The sequence below is a fragment of the Lontra canadensis genome, unplaced genomic scaffold (assembly GCF_010015895.1).
Source record: "Lontra canadensis isolate GAN:19392208 unplaced genomic scaffold, GSC_riverotter_1.0 scaffold63, whole genome shotgun sequence".
NCBI classification, from domain to species: Eukaryota; Metazoa; Chordata; class Mammalia; order Carnivora; family Mustelidae; genus Lontra; species Lontra canadensis.
In genome coordinates, this window is record NW_022631057.1 from 10,799,132 (window position 1) to 10,818,602 (window position 19,471).

General features: G+C 38.2%; 1 protein-coding gene across 9 annotated transcripts in view; it reads left to right on the forward strand.

Moving 5' to 3' along the window:
- MDM4 (MDM4 regulator of p53) overlaps positions 1 to 19,471 on the forward strand; it is a 40,032-nt gene that overhangs the window by 12,410 nt on the left and 8,151 nt on the right. For 5 of the 9 annotated variants that reach the window (XM_032878388.1, XM_032878391.1, XM_032878390.1 and 2 more), the window contains exons 2-7: positions 5,605 to 5,717; positions 7,241 to 7,315; positions 10,754 to 10,887; positions 11,965 to 12,020; positions 16,693 to 16,760; positions 17,495 to 17,594. In XM_032878388.1, the coding sequence (XP_032734279.1) occupies positions 5,640 to 5,717; positions 7,241 to 7,315; positions 10,754 to 10,887; positions 11,965 to 12,020; positions 16,693 to 16,760; positions 17,495 to 17,594 (511 nt within the window). In that variant the 5' untranslated portion in view covers positions 5,605 to 5,639. The remainder of the gene's footprint in view (positions 1 to 5,604; positions 5,718 to 7,240; positions 7,316 to 10,753; positions 10,888 to 11,964; positions 12,021 to 16,692; positions 16,761 to 17,494; positions 17,595 to 19,471) is intronic. The other 4 variants (XM_032878394.1, XM_032878393.1, XM_032878392.1 and 1 more) reach the window with 2 other exon arrangements.

Sequence of the window (19,471 nt, forward strand, 5' to 3'; positions counted from 1 at the left end):
GGGAAAATTTTACTTAAATAAGTCTTTAATAAATAGAGAAATATATGATGTTGATGATGAGAAAACAGTTGGATCTGTATATAAAGTATAATTTCATTCAAAATCCCAACAGGGATTTTTATGGAACTTGGTAAAGATAATGCTAACATTTATGTGGAAGAGATAAGGACCGGGAAGGCAAACTGGTGCAGCCACTGTGGGAGATAGTATGGAGGTTCCTCAAAAAGCATAAATAGAAGTACCCTATGATCCGGTAGTTGCGCTACTGAGTATTTACCCTCAAAATACAAAGCACTAGCTTAAAGGGATACATGCATCCTTATGTTCATTGTGGCATTATGTACAATAGCCAAATTATGGAAGCAGCCAAAGTGTCTATTGATAAATGGGTAAAGAAGCTTGGTGTATATGCTCATTATGTTGGAATATTATCCAGCTATAAGAAGAGAAATCTTGTCATTTGCAACATGTATGAGCTAGAGAGTGTAATGCAAAGTGAAATAAGAGGAAAACCAAATATGATTTCACTCATGAGGTATTTAAGAAACAATACGAAGAGCAAAGGGGAAAAAAAGGAGACAAACTAAGAAAACAAACTCTCACAGAGAACAAACTGATGGTTACCAGAAGAGAGGGAAAGTGGGTGGGGGTTGGGTGAAATAGGTGATGGAGATTAAAAAGTACACTTACAGTGAGCACTGAGAAATGTATGGAATTGTTGAATCAGGGATGCCTGGGTGGCTCAGTTGGTTGGGCAGCTGCCTTCAGCTCCGGTCATCATCCTGGCGTCCTGAGATTGAGTCCCGCATTGGGCTCCTTGCTTGGTGGGGAGCCTGCTTCTCCTGCCTCTGCCTGCCACTCTGCCTGCCTGTGCTCACTCACTCTGACCAAAAAAAAAAAAAGAAAGAAAAGAATTGTTGAATCATTACATTGCACACCTGAAACTAATGTTAACTATATTGGAATTAAAATTGAAAACTTAAAAAATTAAAAATTTTAAGAAGTTGGGGGGCCAAGAATAGCTGGTCACTTCTAAAAAGAACATGGAGGAAAAGACTTGATTTACTGGATAGGAATACTTATTATAAGATAGGAATTAAGTCAGTGTTAAATTGAGTAAATGTAGAAAGATTGATCAATCCGTGGAACAGAATAGAGAACTCAAACACCCATGTATGTAAGGAAAATTCGGTATACAAAAGTAGTGGCTGGCAGGAAAGAATGCATGTTCAATAAACCAAGCTGGAAAAGTGGCTATTTATAGGGAAGAAGAGTAAAATTGATCTCTAAAAAGAAATCAATTCCAGATTAAGAATTTAAAGGTCATAAAATGTCATCCTTTCACCACACACACTCGCAAATGTTTAGTAGAAAGTATAGGTGAATATGAGACCTTGGGGAATAAAAGAGTGCTTAAATCAGAGGGGCCATTGACTAAAAAAGAGAAGATTGATAAATATAAATTTGATTTTATTAAAATTAATCATACAAGTACCTTCTAGGAAATGGAAAAGATGGTATAAGTTATTTGCAGGACACCCAATTGACATAGGGCTAATATTAAAAATTTATAAAGAACTATTATAAATTAAGTATAACAAAATCAGGAAAATGTCCAGAAGACATGAGCTAATGTTTCATAGAAAAGGAACAAGGCTGCTAAGCATATGAAGAGATTTAGTATCATTATCATTAGTGAACAGAGAAAAAGCCCATACCCTATTGGCAAAAGTTAAAAAGTTTTATGACATCAAATAATGGAGAGGGGATGGATTCACAGGATATCTTACAGATTCTTGTTGGGATTGTGGATTGGTGCAAACACTTTGAAAACACTTTGGTATCAGTTCCTAAAGTTGAGTATTCATGTATGCTATGAGCGAGCAATTTCTTTTGTAGATATGCCCAAGAGATACCTTTTTTGCACATCTACATGAATACTACTAGTAGCACTTTTCATAATAGTGAAAACCTAGAAACAACCCAAATGGTCATCAGACGGTGGAATATTATACAGCAGTCAAAATGAATGAAAAATAAGGTATGCTAAGACGTGGATGTATCTTGAAAACATTATGCTAAGTGAAATAAGCCAGATACCAAAGGACAAATACTGTGATTTTACTTATATGAGTTATCTAGTTATCTAGGCATATTCATAGAGACAGAAAGTAGGACTGTGATCACAAGGTCCTGGGGGGAGGAGGTCATTGGAGAGTTCATTGTTTAATGGGTGCAGAGTTTCAGTGTGGGTGATTAAAAAGTTCTGGAAATGGATAGTGTTGATGGTGTACAGTATTGTGAACATACTTAATGTTGCTAAATTGTACACTTAAAAATGGTAAATTTTATGTTATATTTAGTTTACAATAAAATTTTTTAAAAAAAGAACTAAGGACTCTTAATTACAGGAAACAAGATTGCTGGAGGGGTGGGGTGTGGGGTAGCTAGGTGATGGACATTAAGGAGGGCACATGATGTAATGAACACTAGGTATTATATATTTTTTAAAAGATTTTATTTATTTACTTGACAGAGATCACAAGTAGTTAGAGAGGCAGGCAGAGAGAGGAGGAAGCAGGCTCCCTGCTGAGCAGCGAGCCCGATGCGGGGCTCGATCCCAGGACCCTGGGACCATGACGTGAGCTGAAGGCAGAGGCTTTAACCCACTGAGCCACCCAGGTGCCCCAATAATACATTATATGTTAATAAAAAAAAAAGTAAAGTTACACAACAGTAGGAATTGTTAGTGAAACAAAAATCTCAAAAATTACTATACCTGCTTCTTTTAAGTTAAAAGCAGCTAACCTAAAAATACTTACTTGTAGCATTCCATTTTGATGCACTAAAATGCATAAAAAGGAAGGAAAGAAAATCAAAACAGGATAAGGATGATTGTTGGGGAGAGGCAGGGGAATGGGCTAGGGAAGGATATTATCGTTAAATGTAGGTGGTTGTCAAGAGTACTGCTTTGTGGATGTTTATTGCATCAGGAATCAAGGAAAAGTGGGCCACGTGCTGATAAACAATGAGAATCTGTTGAAGAAAAGGATTATGATTAATTCTGTATATTGAGGTCTAAGGGGCAAAAATAGATTACTAAGTGAGGTCTTTAGAACTCTTGAGTTTGAAATTGACTCCAGCAATTCACTGAATTGTATTATCTTGGGCAAATAACATCTCTATGCTTCTCTTGCCTTAGATGTAAAACAAAGAATAGTGTTTATTATATTCTACTAATAATTATTATACTATAAGTAATTATTAGACTATAAATAATAGTAATAATTCTATTACCTACATCATAGGATTATTTAAGTATTAAATGGGTTAATATGTGTGTCTGGTACTGAGTCTCCGCCTTTTGTTTTGATTATCTAGTGCTGTGTCATAAACCACCCAACAACTTAGTTAAAACAACAGCCATTTGATTTATTCTTATGATTTTGTGGGCTTAGTTGGATGGTTCTTGTCTGTCATGCAGCTCTGGTCAAGCAATAGCTACTTTTGGAATGTCCTGTTATATGTGGTGCTTTGGAGGGAGTGGCTACAAGGCTGTGATGAGCTGGACAACTAATCCTCCCCACATGGCCCTTTTATGTGGTCTCTAGTAAAGCAGTCCAGATTTTATAGGTCTCCAATAGCCAAAAAATGAAGCCACCAGGCTTGGAATTGGCACATTACCACTTCCGCCGTATTCTGTTGATAAATGTCACAGAGCTACTTGGGAGATGCGTTCATTGAGGACCATTTTTGGAAACCATCCACACTGTTATTTCTTTATTTTTAAGATTTTATTTTTGGTTAAGTGCAGACTGAACGGGGGGGCTACAGTCCTGAGATCAAAAGTCGCATGCTCCGCCCACTAAGCCAGCCAGGCACCCAGCATCCACGCTGTTACTGATACTTGTGTCCATCCTGTTACTCTACAGTAACATGTACGTAATTGTCAGTTTCGGCACCAGGGACTGATTAATGAATTAATACAGATCTCTGCCCACTTGCTGCTTCTGTTTTACGTGATAAGGAATTAGAATGTATAGTATGTTGGTTGGTAATAAGGATGATAGAGAAAAATAAGGTGGGGAAGGAGATAGGGAATACTGGGGGTTGGGAGCTGCAGTTTTAAAAATGGGTAGTCATGGAAGGCTTCCTCGGTAAACTGATGTTTGAGTAGACAAAAGGAGGAGGTTAGGAGCTCGAGGGGCAAGGGTGGGAGCAAGAAAACCTTAGGAGGGTAGTGTAGTTGAGAGGTAGGTGGTTTGGATTAATGCAGTAATAGTGGAAGTGGTGAGAAATGGCTAGAGTTTGGATATATTTTGAAGATAACAGCTTTCGAGTTTATTCATGAACCGGGTGTGGAATGTGAAAGAAAATGGAATCAGGGATGGCTTCAAGGTCGATGACCTGAGAAGCTGGAAGGATGGAGTTGTTGATTGCTGAGGTGGGAAAGACTTGCAGGACTGGCAGGTTTGGGGAGATCTGTACTAGTGTTTTAGGTATAAGGTTTGAAATGCTAATTAAAAGCTAGCTGCTTTAAAATTGTAAATTATGCTTGTATCCTATTTGACTTCCCATTTTGTAGCAAGGGAAGCCGATGGGGGAGGGAGGAATTTGAATTGTGTTAGAGTCAGTAAGTATTCTCAGAAGATTGAGGAATCTTGTTAGTTTTAGACTAACAGACTATTTGTCAGTTTTTCCAGGCCCCTTTCACCTTTTCCCTGATGTGGCTTGTTGTCCTAAATTTCACTGATCACTTATCACCTTTTTACTAGAAAAAACCTGATGGTAAACTTTAACAAGTTTATTTAAAAACTTACTTTCCTTTAAAAAAAAAATTTTTTTTAAAGGAGAGATGGTAGAAGTTGAAAAATTTTCACTGAACCTTACTCTATTTCATTTCGTGTTACAGCTTTCCTTGATGATAAATGTCCACTTTGGCTTACCGCTATACTCTTCAGGTTTGGCACACGTTATGTGCCCACTTTGGCTTAACCCATTTTATAGGCATTTAGTTGCTATACTCTCTGGGTTTGGCAGGTATTAAAAACTAACTGCCTTAACTGATACTGAGTAATTTGACTCTCACTTTCTTGCCCTTGCTTGGCCAAGACATGTTTCAACATGTTGCATGTTTCTTGATGTGCCCTTGGAATCATAAATCTCTTACTTAATCTTGGCAAGTTCCCCAGCTCTATGATCTGTTGTCTTCCAGGGGGTGCTCTTGAGCACTGTTAAGAGGGGAGGAGTTACTGAAACCCTGATGCCCATTGGGGAGGTAATGATTGTGAATTTTACTTCGGCTAAAACAGTTTACTCATTATCATCACTGTGGAGGTTGGAGCATGCCTAAACCTGTTTCTGTTTCAGACTTCACCTGAGGGAAGCATGGACGGCTCTGACTCTTAATTAAGCTCTCCAGTTTTTTGGAGGATCTGAATTAGAAAGGGCTCAGAAGAGTATCGAGAACCATTTGTGTCGGGTCCTCTGATACATGTGTCTTTTTTTTTTTTTTAACCTTCTGCTGGCTGCTGTTTTGTAAATCTTAAAGTGAAAATTTTCTGCTTTAGAAGACATTTCATAATGGTTTTTTTTTCCTTGTAGATTTATCAGCAGACGGCAATTTCTTCACTGCCAAAATGACATCACTTTCCACCTCTGCCCAGTGTTCAACTTCTGACAGTGCTTGCAGGATCTCTCCAGAACGGACTAATCAGGTAAATCATTTTTAGGCATTCCTAGTTTTCTGTAAGCTTTTAAAAAATTGAGTTGGAGCATGTAAGTAAGTTTACTGACTAGGATTTTATGTAGAGCAGAAAGGATTATTTTTTAAATGCCGTATTAGGGAAACTAATAAATAGTTTCACTGCTCAAAATTTGAATTGATTATTGGTTAAATAAAGATGTGGAGGTTACACATTGCTTAAAATACAGTACATTTTGAAAATGTATGTTTTAGGGTATGGGTGGCTTGAGGAGAATTTGGGGCCAAGTTACATGTTTGTTTTCCGTCTCTCTTGCTTCATTTTAACAAACTTGTTTTCTTTAAAATTAATTTTAAATTGTAAATATGGCAAATGTATTCTTATAAAATTCAGTTTTATAATGTGTTTACTTATAAAGTATTTATCTTTAGAGACTCCTTGACTGTCTCCTCCCTTCTTTGCCCAAAATCCTCTCCCCCTAAGACAACACTATTATTAATTAGGTGTGTCTTGTTTCAGTCTTTTCCTCTAACATATAAAAATACATAATTTTGTCACTTGTCTTCATAAACATTGCACAATATATATAGTATTGTTTACCTTAGTGTATGATGAAGGTAGAATTTGGATTTGTTGGGGGAAAATGTGGCTTATATAATAGATGGTTTTGATATAATTGTCCATCTCTGGAAGAAAACAAATGAAGGCCTCAAACTTTGTACAAAAACAAATTCCAGATAGATGAAGATTTAAATGTGAAAAGTGAAATAATGTTAGAGGAAAATTTAGGAAATGGTTGGGAAACTTCAGGATGAGAGGGGCCTTAAGTAAGACAAAACCAAAGAGGCTGTAAGAGGAAGAGAGAGACAAATTTGACCATAAAAATTTTAAAGATAAAACTGTGTGGTTAAAGACAGACTCCACAGGCAGAGTCAAGAGATGTCAAAGTCACTATCCCTTGTATGTTTACACCACATCTGGTTTATCTGCCCACCTGTTGGCGCTGTTTGGGTTGTTCCATCTTTTGGCTATTGTGAATCATGTTCCTGGGAACACTGGTGTACAAATATTTGTTTGAGTTCTACTTTCATTTCTTTGGGGTATATACTACCTAGGAGGGGAACTGCTGGGTCATATGATAATTTTGTGTTTAACTTTCTGAGAAACTGCCAAACTATTTTCCACACCAGCTGAACCAATAAAAATCTTCCCACCAGCAGTGCACAGGGGTTCCAGTTTCTCCACACCCTTGCCAATGTTTATTTTTGTCTCCTTTTTTCTTTTTATTTTGGCCGTCTTAGTAGGTGTGAATGTGTTGTCTTTTGAAAATGGGATTTTTCAGAGAGGTAACAGGTAGTAGTCCGATTATCTGCTATTATTGTAGGTATTGGAAGATTGTATGTTATTAGATGGTAAGTATCTACCAGGGTTTGTTAAAAAATATATATATTTAAGGACCTTTTCTTGTTCCCTAGGATTTGAGAAACCAAGCTAGTTGGAATATAAATAACAGGTTTTTTTAATGTTTCTATCAGGTACGACCAAAACAGCCACTTTTGAAGATTTTGCAAGCAGCAGGTGCACAAGGAGAAATGTTCACTGTTAAAGAGGTAAGCCATCAAAGAGAACTCTCAGTTTTTGTTTTTTTTTTTAAGATTTTATTTATTTATTTGACAGACAGATCACAAGTAGGCAGAGAGGCAGGCAGAGAGAGAGAGAGAGAGAGAGAGAGGAGGAAGCAGGCTCCCCGCTGAGCAGAGAGCCTGATGCAGGGCTTGATCGCAGGACCCTGGGGTCATGACTTGAGCTGGAGGCAGAGGCTTTAACCCACTGAGCCACCCAGGCGCCCCGAGAATTCTCAGTTATAAGAACAGCTGAGAAGTAAATGCTGATGAAAAGAAAAAAAGTAGTAGCTGATGAATATATAGTTCTGACATCAGGCCCAAGAAAGGAAATTCTCTTCCTGAAGTACTAGAAAGGCAACTCTTGCTTGTTTTAAAGACTCCTGAGCTAAACTGAACTTCATATTTCCTTTAAATTTCCTTTTGAAGTATGTTGTCAGCCAAACATAAAATTAACCGTGAATTCATTGATCTCCGAGTTAAAATGCAAAGCATGTACAAGATTAAAAAATGACACTGTCAATGATTTATAGGATGTACAGCCAGGCAGGAATTAAATGCAGTAGTTTTTCATTATAAATGTGTCAGATACTCTTCTGAGCACTGTGAGTTATTTTAAACACTTATGCATTTAAATAACTTATTTAGCATCTAAAGGTTTTTTGTTTTGTTTTGTTTTTTAACAAAACCAAATTGAATTCCTTAAGTGGAAAAGACTCAGTATTAAAATGTTAATCTCTCTGACCTGGTTGCATTTAGTAGGATAAAAATCTAACCTTTTCTAATGGGAAGAAACAAAATTATCAAGCTTTTTTTTTTTTTTTTTTTTAACTTTTCTGAAAAACTTAAGGAACACTGCACTTCCGAGCCATTATATCTCTCAAGGAAACAAATTGGGAGCATTTTAGATTTTCTAGAATATTCATATTTACTTTATCATTTTAAATTAAGTACATCATTTTGGACTGTATCTTTAGAATTCTGAAACTATTATTGAAGTATGGATTTTTATTTTTTATCTTTTTTTATTAAAGATTTTATTTATTTACTTATTTGTCAGAGAAAGAGAGAGAGAGAGCACAAGCAGGGGGAGCAGCAGGCAGAGGGAGAAGCAGGCTCCCCGCAGAGCAAGGAGCCCCATGTGGGACTCAAACCCGGAACCCTGGGATCATGACCTCAGCCAAAGGCAGACACCCAACCGACTGAGCCACCCAGGCATCCCAAAGTATGAATTAAAAAAAAAAAAAATTTATTTGAGAGAAAGAGTGCAGGGGCATATGCATTGGGGGAGGGACAGAGAGAATTTTCAAGCAGCCTCTGTACTAAGTGTGGGACTTGGTGTGGGGCTCAATGATCTCATGACCCCCATAAGATTGTGACCTGAGCCAAAAACCACAAGTCAGTGCTTAACTGACTTAACTGACTGAGCCACCCAGGTGCCCTGATGTATGGAATTTTATATCAGTAAAGTTGTTAAAATGAATTATGCTATCTCCTTTAGTCATGTGGTAGACGTTTCCTGGGTTAAGAAGAAATTAAGTACATATTGGTCAGAAAGAATATTTTACTGGGGAAGAAATTGCAAAGAGTCAGTTTATATGAAGCTCTTTATTATGAATTTTGACCTTATCTGGTGCATAAAGAAGAATTTCCTAATATTTTATTTTTAAATTTTTTTAAAGATTTTATTATTATTATTTAAAAAATATTTTATTTATTTGTCAGAGAGAGAGAGCACAAGCAGGCAGAGTGGCAGATAGAGGCAGAGAGAAAAGCAGGCTCCCTGCGGGACAAGGAGCCTGATACAGGATTCGATCCCAGGACCCTGGGATCATGACCTGAGCTGAAGGCAGCGACTCAATCAACTGAGCCACCAAGGCACCCCTAATTTTTTATTTTTAAATATTGGTTCTCAGTACGTGCATTGAGGCAGTATGGTATAATGAGACTAGTAATTTTGTATACATTATTAATGTTTTATTTACGTTTTTTAGCTTAATGCATTTATTTTATTATTTTTTAAGATTTTATTTTTAAGTGATCTCTACACCTAATGTGGGGCTTGAGCCCACAGCCCTGAGATCAGGGGTTGCATGCTTTACTGACTGAGCCCGCCAGGTGCCCCTGAGCACTTTTTCGCACCAGATGCTGGAATGGAAGCTTGCAGATCAGTTCAGTGGACTTGTGATAGTGTCCGATTTCACAGGTGCAGCAGTACCAGGACTGTGCCAGTGAAGTTTCTTCACCCCTCCAGAAGAGGGCACACTCTTGTAGTCAGTCACTTCTTCAGAGCTTTACCAGCAGTTGATATTCGAGTGGTCTGCTTTGTGCAAGCCATAGTGTGGAGGGCTTACCTTCTCCCCCTTCTCCTTCAGCTGGAGCTCTGGGAGTTAGAGGTGGTGATGGTGTGGCAGTGGCTGCAGACAATTATGTACACATTAATAGGGTAGATGATCTATATTGTCTTAGAAGAGCTTATTTTGGATTTATTTCTTCCGGAAGTTGGACAGATAAAATATAAAACTTCCTCCTTTTTCTTTCAGTGGTTGTTCTTCCCCATCTTACTTCCTTCTAGGTATTTGATTATCTGGGGCGAAATGTTGCTTGGTATAGAAGGGAGCTTAGGAGCATTATTATACCAGTATAATGGGGACAGTGTTGGAAACATCCTCTATACAGGTATCTAATAATTCCTGAGAGGTTGGGGCCTGAAGATACAGATGGCCGCTTTGGTTTGCATGTGGTCTCTGACAGCAAAGTTCTTACTGTCATTAACTGAACTTAATTATTAAGTAGTTTAAAAAAATCTGCATGGAGAAAACATTAGGAAAAAATAGATCACTTAAAACTTTTGAATCATGATCTTGTCTGAGTTCCTTCCATTTTTGTGAACTCTGTGAAAAAAGCCAGATAGACTAAATTTTTATTTGATAGACACTAGATTCTGTGTTTTATGCACTTATGGGGCTGATGGCTTGTTAACCATTGTACTTAATTTGCCAAAAAAGAATTAAATGAATATGCATCAAAAGCGTCTTATAGTTATGTGTCCCTGGACTTGGAATATATTTTTATGCCCCAGGCACATACAAAGTTTATTCTAGTCATAGAATAGGCCTCTTTATTTGGACTTGTGGGAAAATTTTTACGGGGGTACTAGGTAAATTCAACACTCTTTCTCACTGTCAGACCGCTGCGTTTCTATTTTAAAAAATAAGTCTCTTTATATCCAGCATGATAATAAGTGGCTGAACCTAGTAGTTGGGGACAACCGTCTTGTCATAGGACTCCTTACACAAGCACCAACAGTCATGCTCACACATGGTTTCTCTTTTTCTAACAAACTAACGTACCTTCCCTTCTCATAATTAACTTGTGTTTGGAGCAGCTGGACAGACCTCTTCCTGCGGTTTTATTGCCCTGCAGGTCATGCATTATCTCGGCCAGTACATAATGGTGAAGAAGCTTTATGATCAGCGGGAGCAGCATATGGTGTATTGTGGCGGAGATCTTTTAGGAGAACTGCTAGGACGTCAGAGCTTCTCCGTGAAAGATCCAAGGTAAGAAGATTGAAGATTTGTTTGTCTTTTTGGGTGCTTCTAACAACTCAGTCTCCATAGGATATCAGTGGTTATGTATTCCTTTAGTCAATCAATATTTAGGGTCTCCTGTGAGACCCTGAGAACGTATTCGTGAACAGCGATCTCAGATTCTGCGGAGTTTAAGGAGTGGTTAGACAGTCGATGCTCTTCCCCGTCTTCTATCAGGTTATCACACCGCACGTAGTAAATTACACTGTGAGTGTTAGAGACAAGAGGTACATGAAGCTGCGTTGGGGTGGGATTTAGGGTCTTACTGGTTGGGGTACGTATGGTTCCTTGAGGAAGTGCTGTTTGAGCAGAGAGCTGCAGGATGAGTGAGAAGTGGGAGTGCTCTGGGAGAGGGTTGGAGAACTGGCAGATTGAGCATTATGTGCAAAGGCCTGGGTAGGAGGAGCTTGGTGTGGCTAGGTTAGAATTTTGTGAAGCAGCTATTACAGAGAGGAAGACTGAGCTGATGAGCGAAATGTAGCATCGCTGGCCGGTTTGAGGTCGAAGATGGGCTTCATAAGAATCACAGTGGAACTTCTTTGACCTGTTGTGCAACTTTCTCCAGCCTCATGGGGGTGTATATGGTTGTTACAGAGTGAAAAGCTGATTAGTAATTAAGAAGCCATTGTTTTCTTTCTATAGCTTTGTGATGACTGTTTCTTCTGCGCTCATTTTGTCTTATTGTGGTTAGACTCCCTTCCAACCCTTCCCCAATTAAAATTGTAAAAATTAATTCCTCGTGGGAAGGAATGGTCTCCAAAGGAAATCTTGTGTTACTGTTAGCTAATTAAATAAAATGTAAATTAATTAGTGTCTTAATGGGGGCAAAGTAACAGAAGCACTTGGACATGAGTATCTTGACATTTAAATAATTACAAACAAATCTATTCTGGGGAAAACATTCTGCTTCTCCATGTGTTACAGAGAAAGTTGAAAGATCATGTACCAAATAGACATGTAACATTTTAATGGAAAACCATGAGGTTATTAAGTTTTTGTTTTTGTGTTTTTTTTTTTTTGTTTTGTTTTGTTTTTTGTCTCTGACAGCCCTCTCTATGATATGCTAAGAAAGAATCTTATCACTTTAGCCTCTGCTACTACAGGTACGTCACATCCTCTTTCTTCAACCTGTGTCATAGCTTTGAGCTTAAGGGAGCAAATGATGGGAAAACAAGGAGGATTAAGATGGAAATGAAATGCTGTGTTGGCATGATTGGGAGGGACACCTGTCATACAGAATGTTACTAGGATGTTAACTTCATTGTGGAAAATTTCAAATATACTAAATAGATTAGTGTGATGCCCATCTCTTAGACTTAGTAATTGTTAACATTTTGCCACGTTTGCTTCATATGGACATTTTTTTTCTTAATTTTTTATTATTTTTTCCATCTGGATATACTTTTAAAATCTCGAACAGATAAGGACCATTTTCCTTTAAACAGAACTGCAGTGTCATTCTTACACCAAAGAAAATTATTAATAATGTAAATAATAACTCCATAATATTATCCAATAGCCAGTATGTGTATAGTTTACCCCCAGTTATCCCAGAAAGGCCTTTTACATTTGGCTTGTTGAAATCAAGATCCAGACCAAGTCCACACATTGCGTTTGGTTAATATGCCTGTAAGTATCTTTATAAAACAATCCTCCTTTTATTTTTATGTTATTTATTTGTTGAAGAAATGGATCATTTGTCCTATAGAATTTCCCACATTCTAGAGGTTGCAAGATTGTATCCTTGTGATGTCCTTTAACGTGTTTGTCTGTTTGTTTTATTTTCCTTAAACTAGTAAGGCTTGAATAGTTTCAAATTTAAATTTTTTGCTGAGAATTCATAGGTGGTGCTTTGTACATCTTTTGCATCACACCAAAGGTCGACTTGTCCCTCTTTCAGTGATGTTGATTCTGTGGGCACATGTGCTGTTACTCTGACCCATCTATTATCAGGGTCCCCCAGGAACCTTTCACCTAATGGTTTTAGCTTTCTGTTATATGAATGCCAGTTTGTCTGACACCCTTTGCTTGATTCCATATCTTTTAAAGATTTTCTTTATTTATTTGACAGAGAAATCACAAGTAGGCAAAGAGACAGGCAGAAAGAGAGGAAGGGAAGCAGGCTCCCTGCCTTGCAGAGAACCTGATGTGGGGCTTGATCCCAGGACCCTGGGATCATGACCTGAGCCGAAGTCAGAGGCCCCAACCCACTGAGCCACCCAGGTGCCCCTCCATATCTTTTTTTTTTTTTTTTTAAGATTTTATTTATTTATTTGACAGATAGAGATCACAAGTAGGCAGAGGCAGGCAGAGAGAAAGTAGGAAACAGGCTCCCTGCTGAGCAGAGAGCCCGATGTGGGGCTCGATCCCAGCACCCTGGGATCAGGACCTAAGCTGAAGGCAGAGGCTTTAGCCCACTGAGCCACCCAGGTGCCCCAACCCCTCCATATCTTTTAAATACTGTCCTCTGGGTTTAATTTATTCCGTATGTGCAGGAAGCGGACTGCTCTGGGGTCTGAAGTGTAGTGTGTTAGAGATCAGTGAAGACTGGATATAACTGAAATGTAACCCTATCTGTTACTCCTTTCCAAATAATGAAACCTTCCCCCCGCCATTTCTCTGTGAAGCCCTTTTGTGAGTTTCAAATTAGATTTTAGGTAACCTTATCTTTAAAGAAAGCCAAGTTTGTGATTCTTTTAGATAAGTTATCTTACAGTAGTTTAGTGAAACAAATAATTGAAAAGAATCCATTCCTAATAAAGATTTATGATTTAACGTGAGAGCAGAGAGACTGCTTTTGTAGTGAAATGTGTCTTTGAACTTACATTGAATTTTGGAGCCTGTTGTCTTCATTGAGCCATTTGCCCACTTCACCCAGCTGTAAATTTCTGTTGAGAGGGAAGGCCTTGCAAATAATATAGCGCTTTATTGAAATTCAGTCACTTGTGAAATAGTAGGGCTTTCCTGGGATGTTCACTGCAGGCTTGAACTGCACGGAGGATTTTATATTTGCTGATCTACCCTTTCAGTAGAATTTGTTTTCTGATTGTTCTCTGGATAACTCGAGTGGGTCTAATTCTCACTTTTCCTCTCTCTTTCTCTTGCACTTACAGCATTTAACATGCCATCTATTAAAATGAACATTTCAGTAATATTTCAGTTGATCCTAACAACAACCCTGTGAGGAAGGTCTGGAGATGATGAAATGGAGGGGTTTTTTATTTTGTTTGTGTTTTTGATTTTTTTTTTTTTTAAGATTTTATTTTATTTATTTATTTTTTAAAGATTTTATTTATTTGCCGGAAAGAGGAGACACAGTGAGAGAGAGAACACAAGCAGGGGGAGTGAGAGAGGGAAAAGCAGGCTTCCCACTGAGCAAGGAGCCCGATGTGGGACTCAATCCCAGGACCCTGGGATCATGAACCGAGCGGAAGGCAGATGCTTAACAACTGAGCCTTCCAGGCGTCCCAATTTTATTTATTTATTTGACAGAGAGAGACACAGCGAGAGGGGATAACATAGGCAGGGGAAGTGGGAGAGGGAGGAGCAGGCTTTCCGCCGAGCAGGGAGCCCTATGCGAGGCTTGATTCCAGGACCTTGGAATTATGACCTGAGCTGAAGGCAGACGCTTAACGATTGAGCCACCCAGGCACCCCTTTGATTTTTGCTCTTAATAGAATAAATGATTTGTCCAAGATTAGGTGCCACTGATAATTGGTAGAACGGATATTTCTGACTGACTGGTTCTTGGGCTTTTCATTGTGCCACACATTGATGTCATAACAGAGTTTGCCCCAATTAATTTTTCTTAACACATTTCTCTCTGAACATGAAATGTTTAAAAGATTTTGTTTGTGCTTGTCACTTTGAAATGATTTTAGTTAGAAAAAAGTAATAAAAGTATAATAAAGGGTTCCAAATATTCTTTACCCAGATTCCCCAAATGAACTAACATCTTGTATAACCATAGTACGATGTTCAAAACCAGAATATTGCCCCAAAGTACTTTTGATTGTCTGCTCTTGACTTGCCCTTGCTTTGGTGCTTGTGGTTGGTTATCGCTGTTGATCTGAATGAATTGGGTTGCTTGTGTTTTATTTAAAAGGACAAATGAGAAAAATGTTTTTTATATCACCTGTTGTACACCTTTGTAAGTGGGTTAAACCTTTTATTTTGATGGTTGAGAAAATGTCATTGTTTAAAGTAAAGGTGGTTCTTTTATGAGGCATTTGTCCAAATCTCCACATGTATGCCAACAAAATGACAAATAAATGACGGGCTTTATTTATTTTAAAATTCCTTTGTACGTTATAGTTTTCCCAGATAATTTCTTTTTGCTTATAAATTTTCATTTTTTTTTTAAAGATCTTACTTATTTGAAAGAGGGCATTTGAGAGAGAGCGAGAGCTCACTCACTAGTTGGGGGGAGGGGCAGGAGAAGAGGGAGAAGCCGATTTTCTACTGAGCAGGGAGCCTGACTTAGGGCTCAGTGCCAGGACCTTGTCATCATCATCATGACCTTAGTCGAAGGTAGATGCCCAACGGACTGAGCCACGCAGGCACCCTGCTTCTAAATGTTTTAACCTGAGGAAGATATAGGAAGGCGTTAGAACTATAAATGACAATATCAAGTTTAGTAAAGAAATGCTTTATCTGCATTGTTTCATGATTTGATCTTTGAAGACCACTGGGGTCAGAAAATGCTGTCTCTTGAACTTCTCAGTATTCGTTGACCTATAAAAATGCTTGTAGAAATCACGCTCTTTAGGATTACAGTTCTGAAATTATTTGCTTTGTGCAAACTAACTGAATTATCAGACCACTTGGAGCATCCGTATTCTTTCCCTGGCAGCTTTGTGACGATGAAGTTCTCCATAAATGTCTTATCTCTGGACCTGATAGTAGCTAATGAACCCAACCCTTGGTATATTTATTTGGGAACATTCCAGTTACGTATAACCTCATATAATGAGCAATCTCGGTTACTAAATTCTCTGCAGTTTGTCGTTTTCCTGTAGCTGAGTTTTCATCTTCTGTTCTGCTTGAAAAATTTCCAAGTCCTCAAAATACATTTCTCTCAGACTCTCTGAGAATTTCTCTCAGGTTATTGTTTTCTTTGCTTTTCACTGGCTTTGAGAAAAACTTTATCTGCTCTCCCTTCTTTCTTAGGAAATGTTTATAGTAACTGGGAAAAATAAAACTTTTTTTTTAAGTAAAACATGTTAATTAAAAAAACTACTGCATATTCATGTATTGGGAATTTAAACCAGGAAATCATCACTGATGCTTTAGAATGTAAGTTTGCACGAGGTGCTGTTGTGTTATGAAGCAAGTGAGGAAAATTCCAGATTTTCAGATTTCATAACCCTGTATAACTTTAACAGTTGAAAGTAAACATTAAAGACCAAATTTTTTGCTGTTGTTTACAAGTTAGGCAGATGTGGGAAGAGATAATAAAAAATACTCTCCATTATTTCTTGGTTGAATCACTTTCATAGAAAAATGTGCAAGTTTGCCATGAACATTTTTTAGTTATTTTTCATTTCTCCCAGATTACATTTTGGTAATACATTTTGAACAAAGCCTGGCTTGGTCTTTGCCGTTTTTATCAGTTTTGATTTTTCCCTTTTGGATGAGAGCTTTGCCCAGCCAACATGGAGAAGTACATCTTTAGGGAGCAAACCTGGCTCCAGGGTTGTTTGCTGAGGTCCTTTTTATGTGGAAAGAATGGTTATTACCAGGGAAGGTTTTCCTTTTGTTTTACTTGCTATCCAGATGCTGCTCAGACTCTCGCTCTCGCACAGGATCACAGTATGGATATTCCAAGTCAAGACCAACTGAAGGTAAAATCACCACACGGTGACTTCTTTTGTTGTACAGAGTGGCCCCTTCTCTGTACCTATGGATCTTGGACTCCCAAGACCTTTCTCTGAATGTGGTAAGAATTTAATAAGAAAGGTTCTTGGGAGTTCACAGACCAGGGACAGAGTGAAACTTCTCTGTTCTGCCCATAACAGAGTTCCAGTCTCTGAATTTTTCTTTGGGATGTAGCACTTCTGATCTTCAGTTCCTCCAGTTGCATTTTCTTTGGGGTTTGTGTATGCCTGTGTGTGTGATGGTGTCCATATATAGGTGTTTGAGAAAACTGCTTTTATTAGATTTTAGCAGGCTTTTTGCAGTTAAGTTCATGTCAGGCCATTCTTAAAGCTTCTTCAGACCTGGGAAAACTTTATGATCTTCTTGGTATATGCTGAGGGTTTCTCATGTTTTCTGAATTATGCCTAATTTTGTAGTCTAGAGGCTTTTCATTGATAGCCTGTTTTTAACAGTAGATTTTGGTCTTTTGTGCAGAGATTTTTTATCCCCCTAGGTTTGGGATTCTCTTAGCCTGCTCACAGTGAGTTAAGGAGAGGTGTTGCCTTTATTTGATGACTATTGTGAACTCCAGAGATCTCTTTCTTGTGCGTAACCCATTGTGCCGCACGCTGACTGGTGAGCCAGGACGGAACTGCTACATCCCCGGGTCTCAGTCATTTTTACGGCACTGACAGACATCTTTCCCTTTTTTTTTTTCCAGCAAAGTGCAGAAGAAAGTTCCAGTTCCAGGAAAAGAACGGAAGAAGGCAATATTCCTGCACTGCCTACCTCACATCATAAATGCAGAAGTTCTAGAGAAGGTAAGTTTTGGGTTAAGGCTATACTTTTTACTTTTTCTTTCTTTTTATTTTTTTTTTCCTTTTGTTGATGACTTCTAGAAATGGGATTTATTCAACATTTAGCATTGGCTGTAATTGAGACCATTCTATAGACAACTCAAAAAATAATAATGCACTTCCTTTGTATATGAAGTAGGAGGGGCATATGTCATCCTTACTTCTCATTCTTTTCCAAAAACTTTTTCTTTACCCTAGTGACCGTTGTTAACTTTGAAGATGGTAGTGCTCTTTTAGCAACCTGTGTTTACTGGGGTGGACTGGTGGGGTGAGACCTGTCCTTTGACTACATACTAATAGAAGATCACTACAGATAAATCAATTTGCCACCTAGTCAGCTGCCTTGGCCTTTTAAATCTTGACATACTTGTATATATTCAGTCCAGTTAGGCTTCTTATTTTGATTTATCTGCTTCAGGTGAAGGCTAATTTTTGTAGAGTTTTGAAGTTTGCAAAGATGATGTATATGTAGTCTGTCAGAGCCAAGAATGAGCCCTCAGGAGCCTAGTAGGTCCTTCGTTTGCCCTTGGATGATAGTCCTCAGATCTTTGCCATCTGTACTGGATATGCTATGGTCAGGTTAAATGAGTTAATTGATATTTTGCAAGTTTTCCCCAAGCTCTGCTTAATAAAGTATCCCCTAAAATTTTTTCTATACAGGTGTATAAAATCATAAATTATTCAAGCCTTTTATGACATGATAGTTTCTAGTTTAGGTACTGGCTCATACTTGGAGCAATGGCAGGTTAGACCTCTAGCAACATCCCAGAACGTGATGCTGCTCTAATTGTTTTAAATGTTAAAAATTGAATCCATTTATCATACAACTGAATTTTGAGCTACCTAGTCACCTGGGAGCTTATTCCTGTCTGTATGGTATTAAGTGTGTAATTTTTTTCTTTAAATGTAGGTCTTTGGTTATTTGCTACTCAAAAGGCTATTTGAAATGTAAGAATAGCCGATTTAAGAGACTGTGTGTAGTTTGTGCTGTAAATTTTGAGAATAATGAGCTTAGTATTTTCAGAAAAGTGTGTAGGTAGAAAGGTCAGACTTTGTGTATATGGAAAGGATATTTCTCTTGCCCTTACGGGATGTTTGAGAGCTTGAAGAGACGAAGATAACTTTAATATGGCATCATCTCAGGAATTTGGGTTTTGATTATCTAGTAATGAGTAAGTAAAAAGCTAAGTTTCTCCCTGAACTTAATGGGCAGGGTTCAACATAATTTGTAAGTAGATAAGGTAATCCTTTGTTCTGACAGGGACCAATTTATTGCAAGTTTTCAAGCACGGGCACCTCAACACATTTTAACACCCATGGTTGCTATGGAAATGGCTGGTGCACTGGAAAGAGGTAGAGGAGAGTGAGAAAGTAGGAACAGAGGAGAGCACAACAAATAAAGATTGGATGATGGGATGTTGTGGTAGCAACAAATTTATGTTAGTAACCACCTCGAATGTCACTTGGATGTACAACACGAGATCTTTTATTTGGAATATGTGGCCCCTTCTTAGGTTTGGGTTTTGCAATATTTCTAGATCTTAGATAAACCCAAAAGAGCCCATTGATCCAGAAAGGACATTAGTGTTTTATAATGGTTGTTAGCCATCCGAACATGAACTCGTGAGAAACATCCCTAAATATGCAGCAGTGAGACGGCCTTGACAACCTTGTGAGTGCCCATTTGGTCTGGACTGCCTTGCTTCTGTCTTCGGGCTCGGCCGCTCTGCTACCACTGTTGCAGTCCATGGATCAAGCCACCGTCAGGCATCATGTACTAGAGCACATCTCGCTTTGGTCATTGCCGTTCTCTGAATGTTTAACATGGCGCTAAATAACCA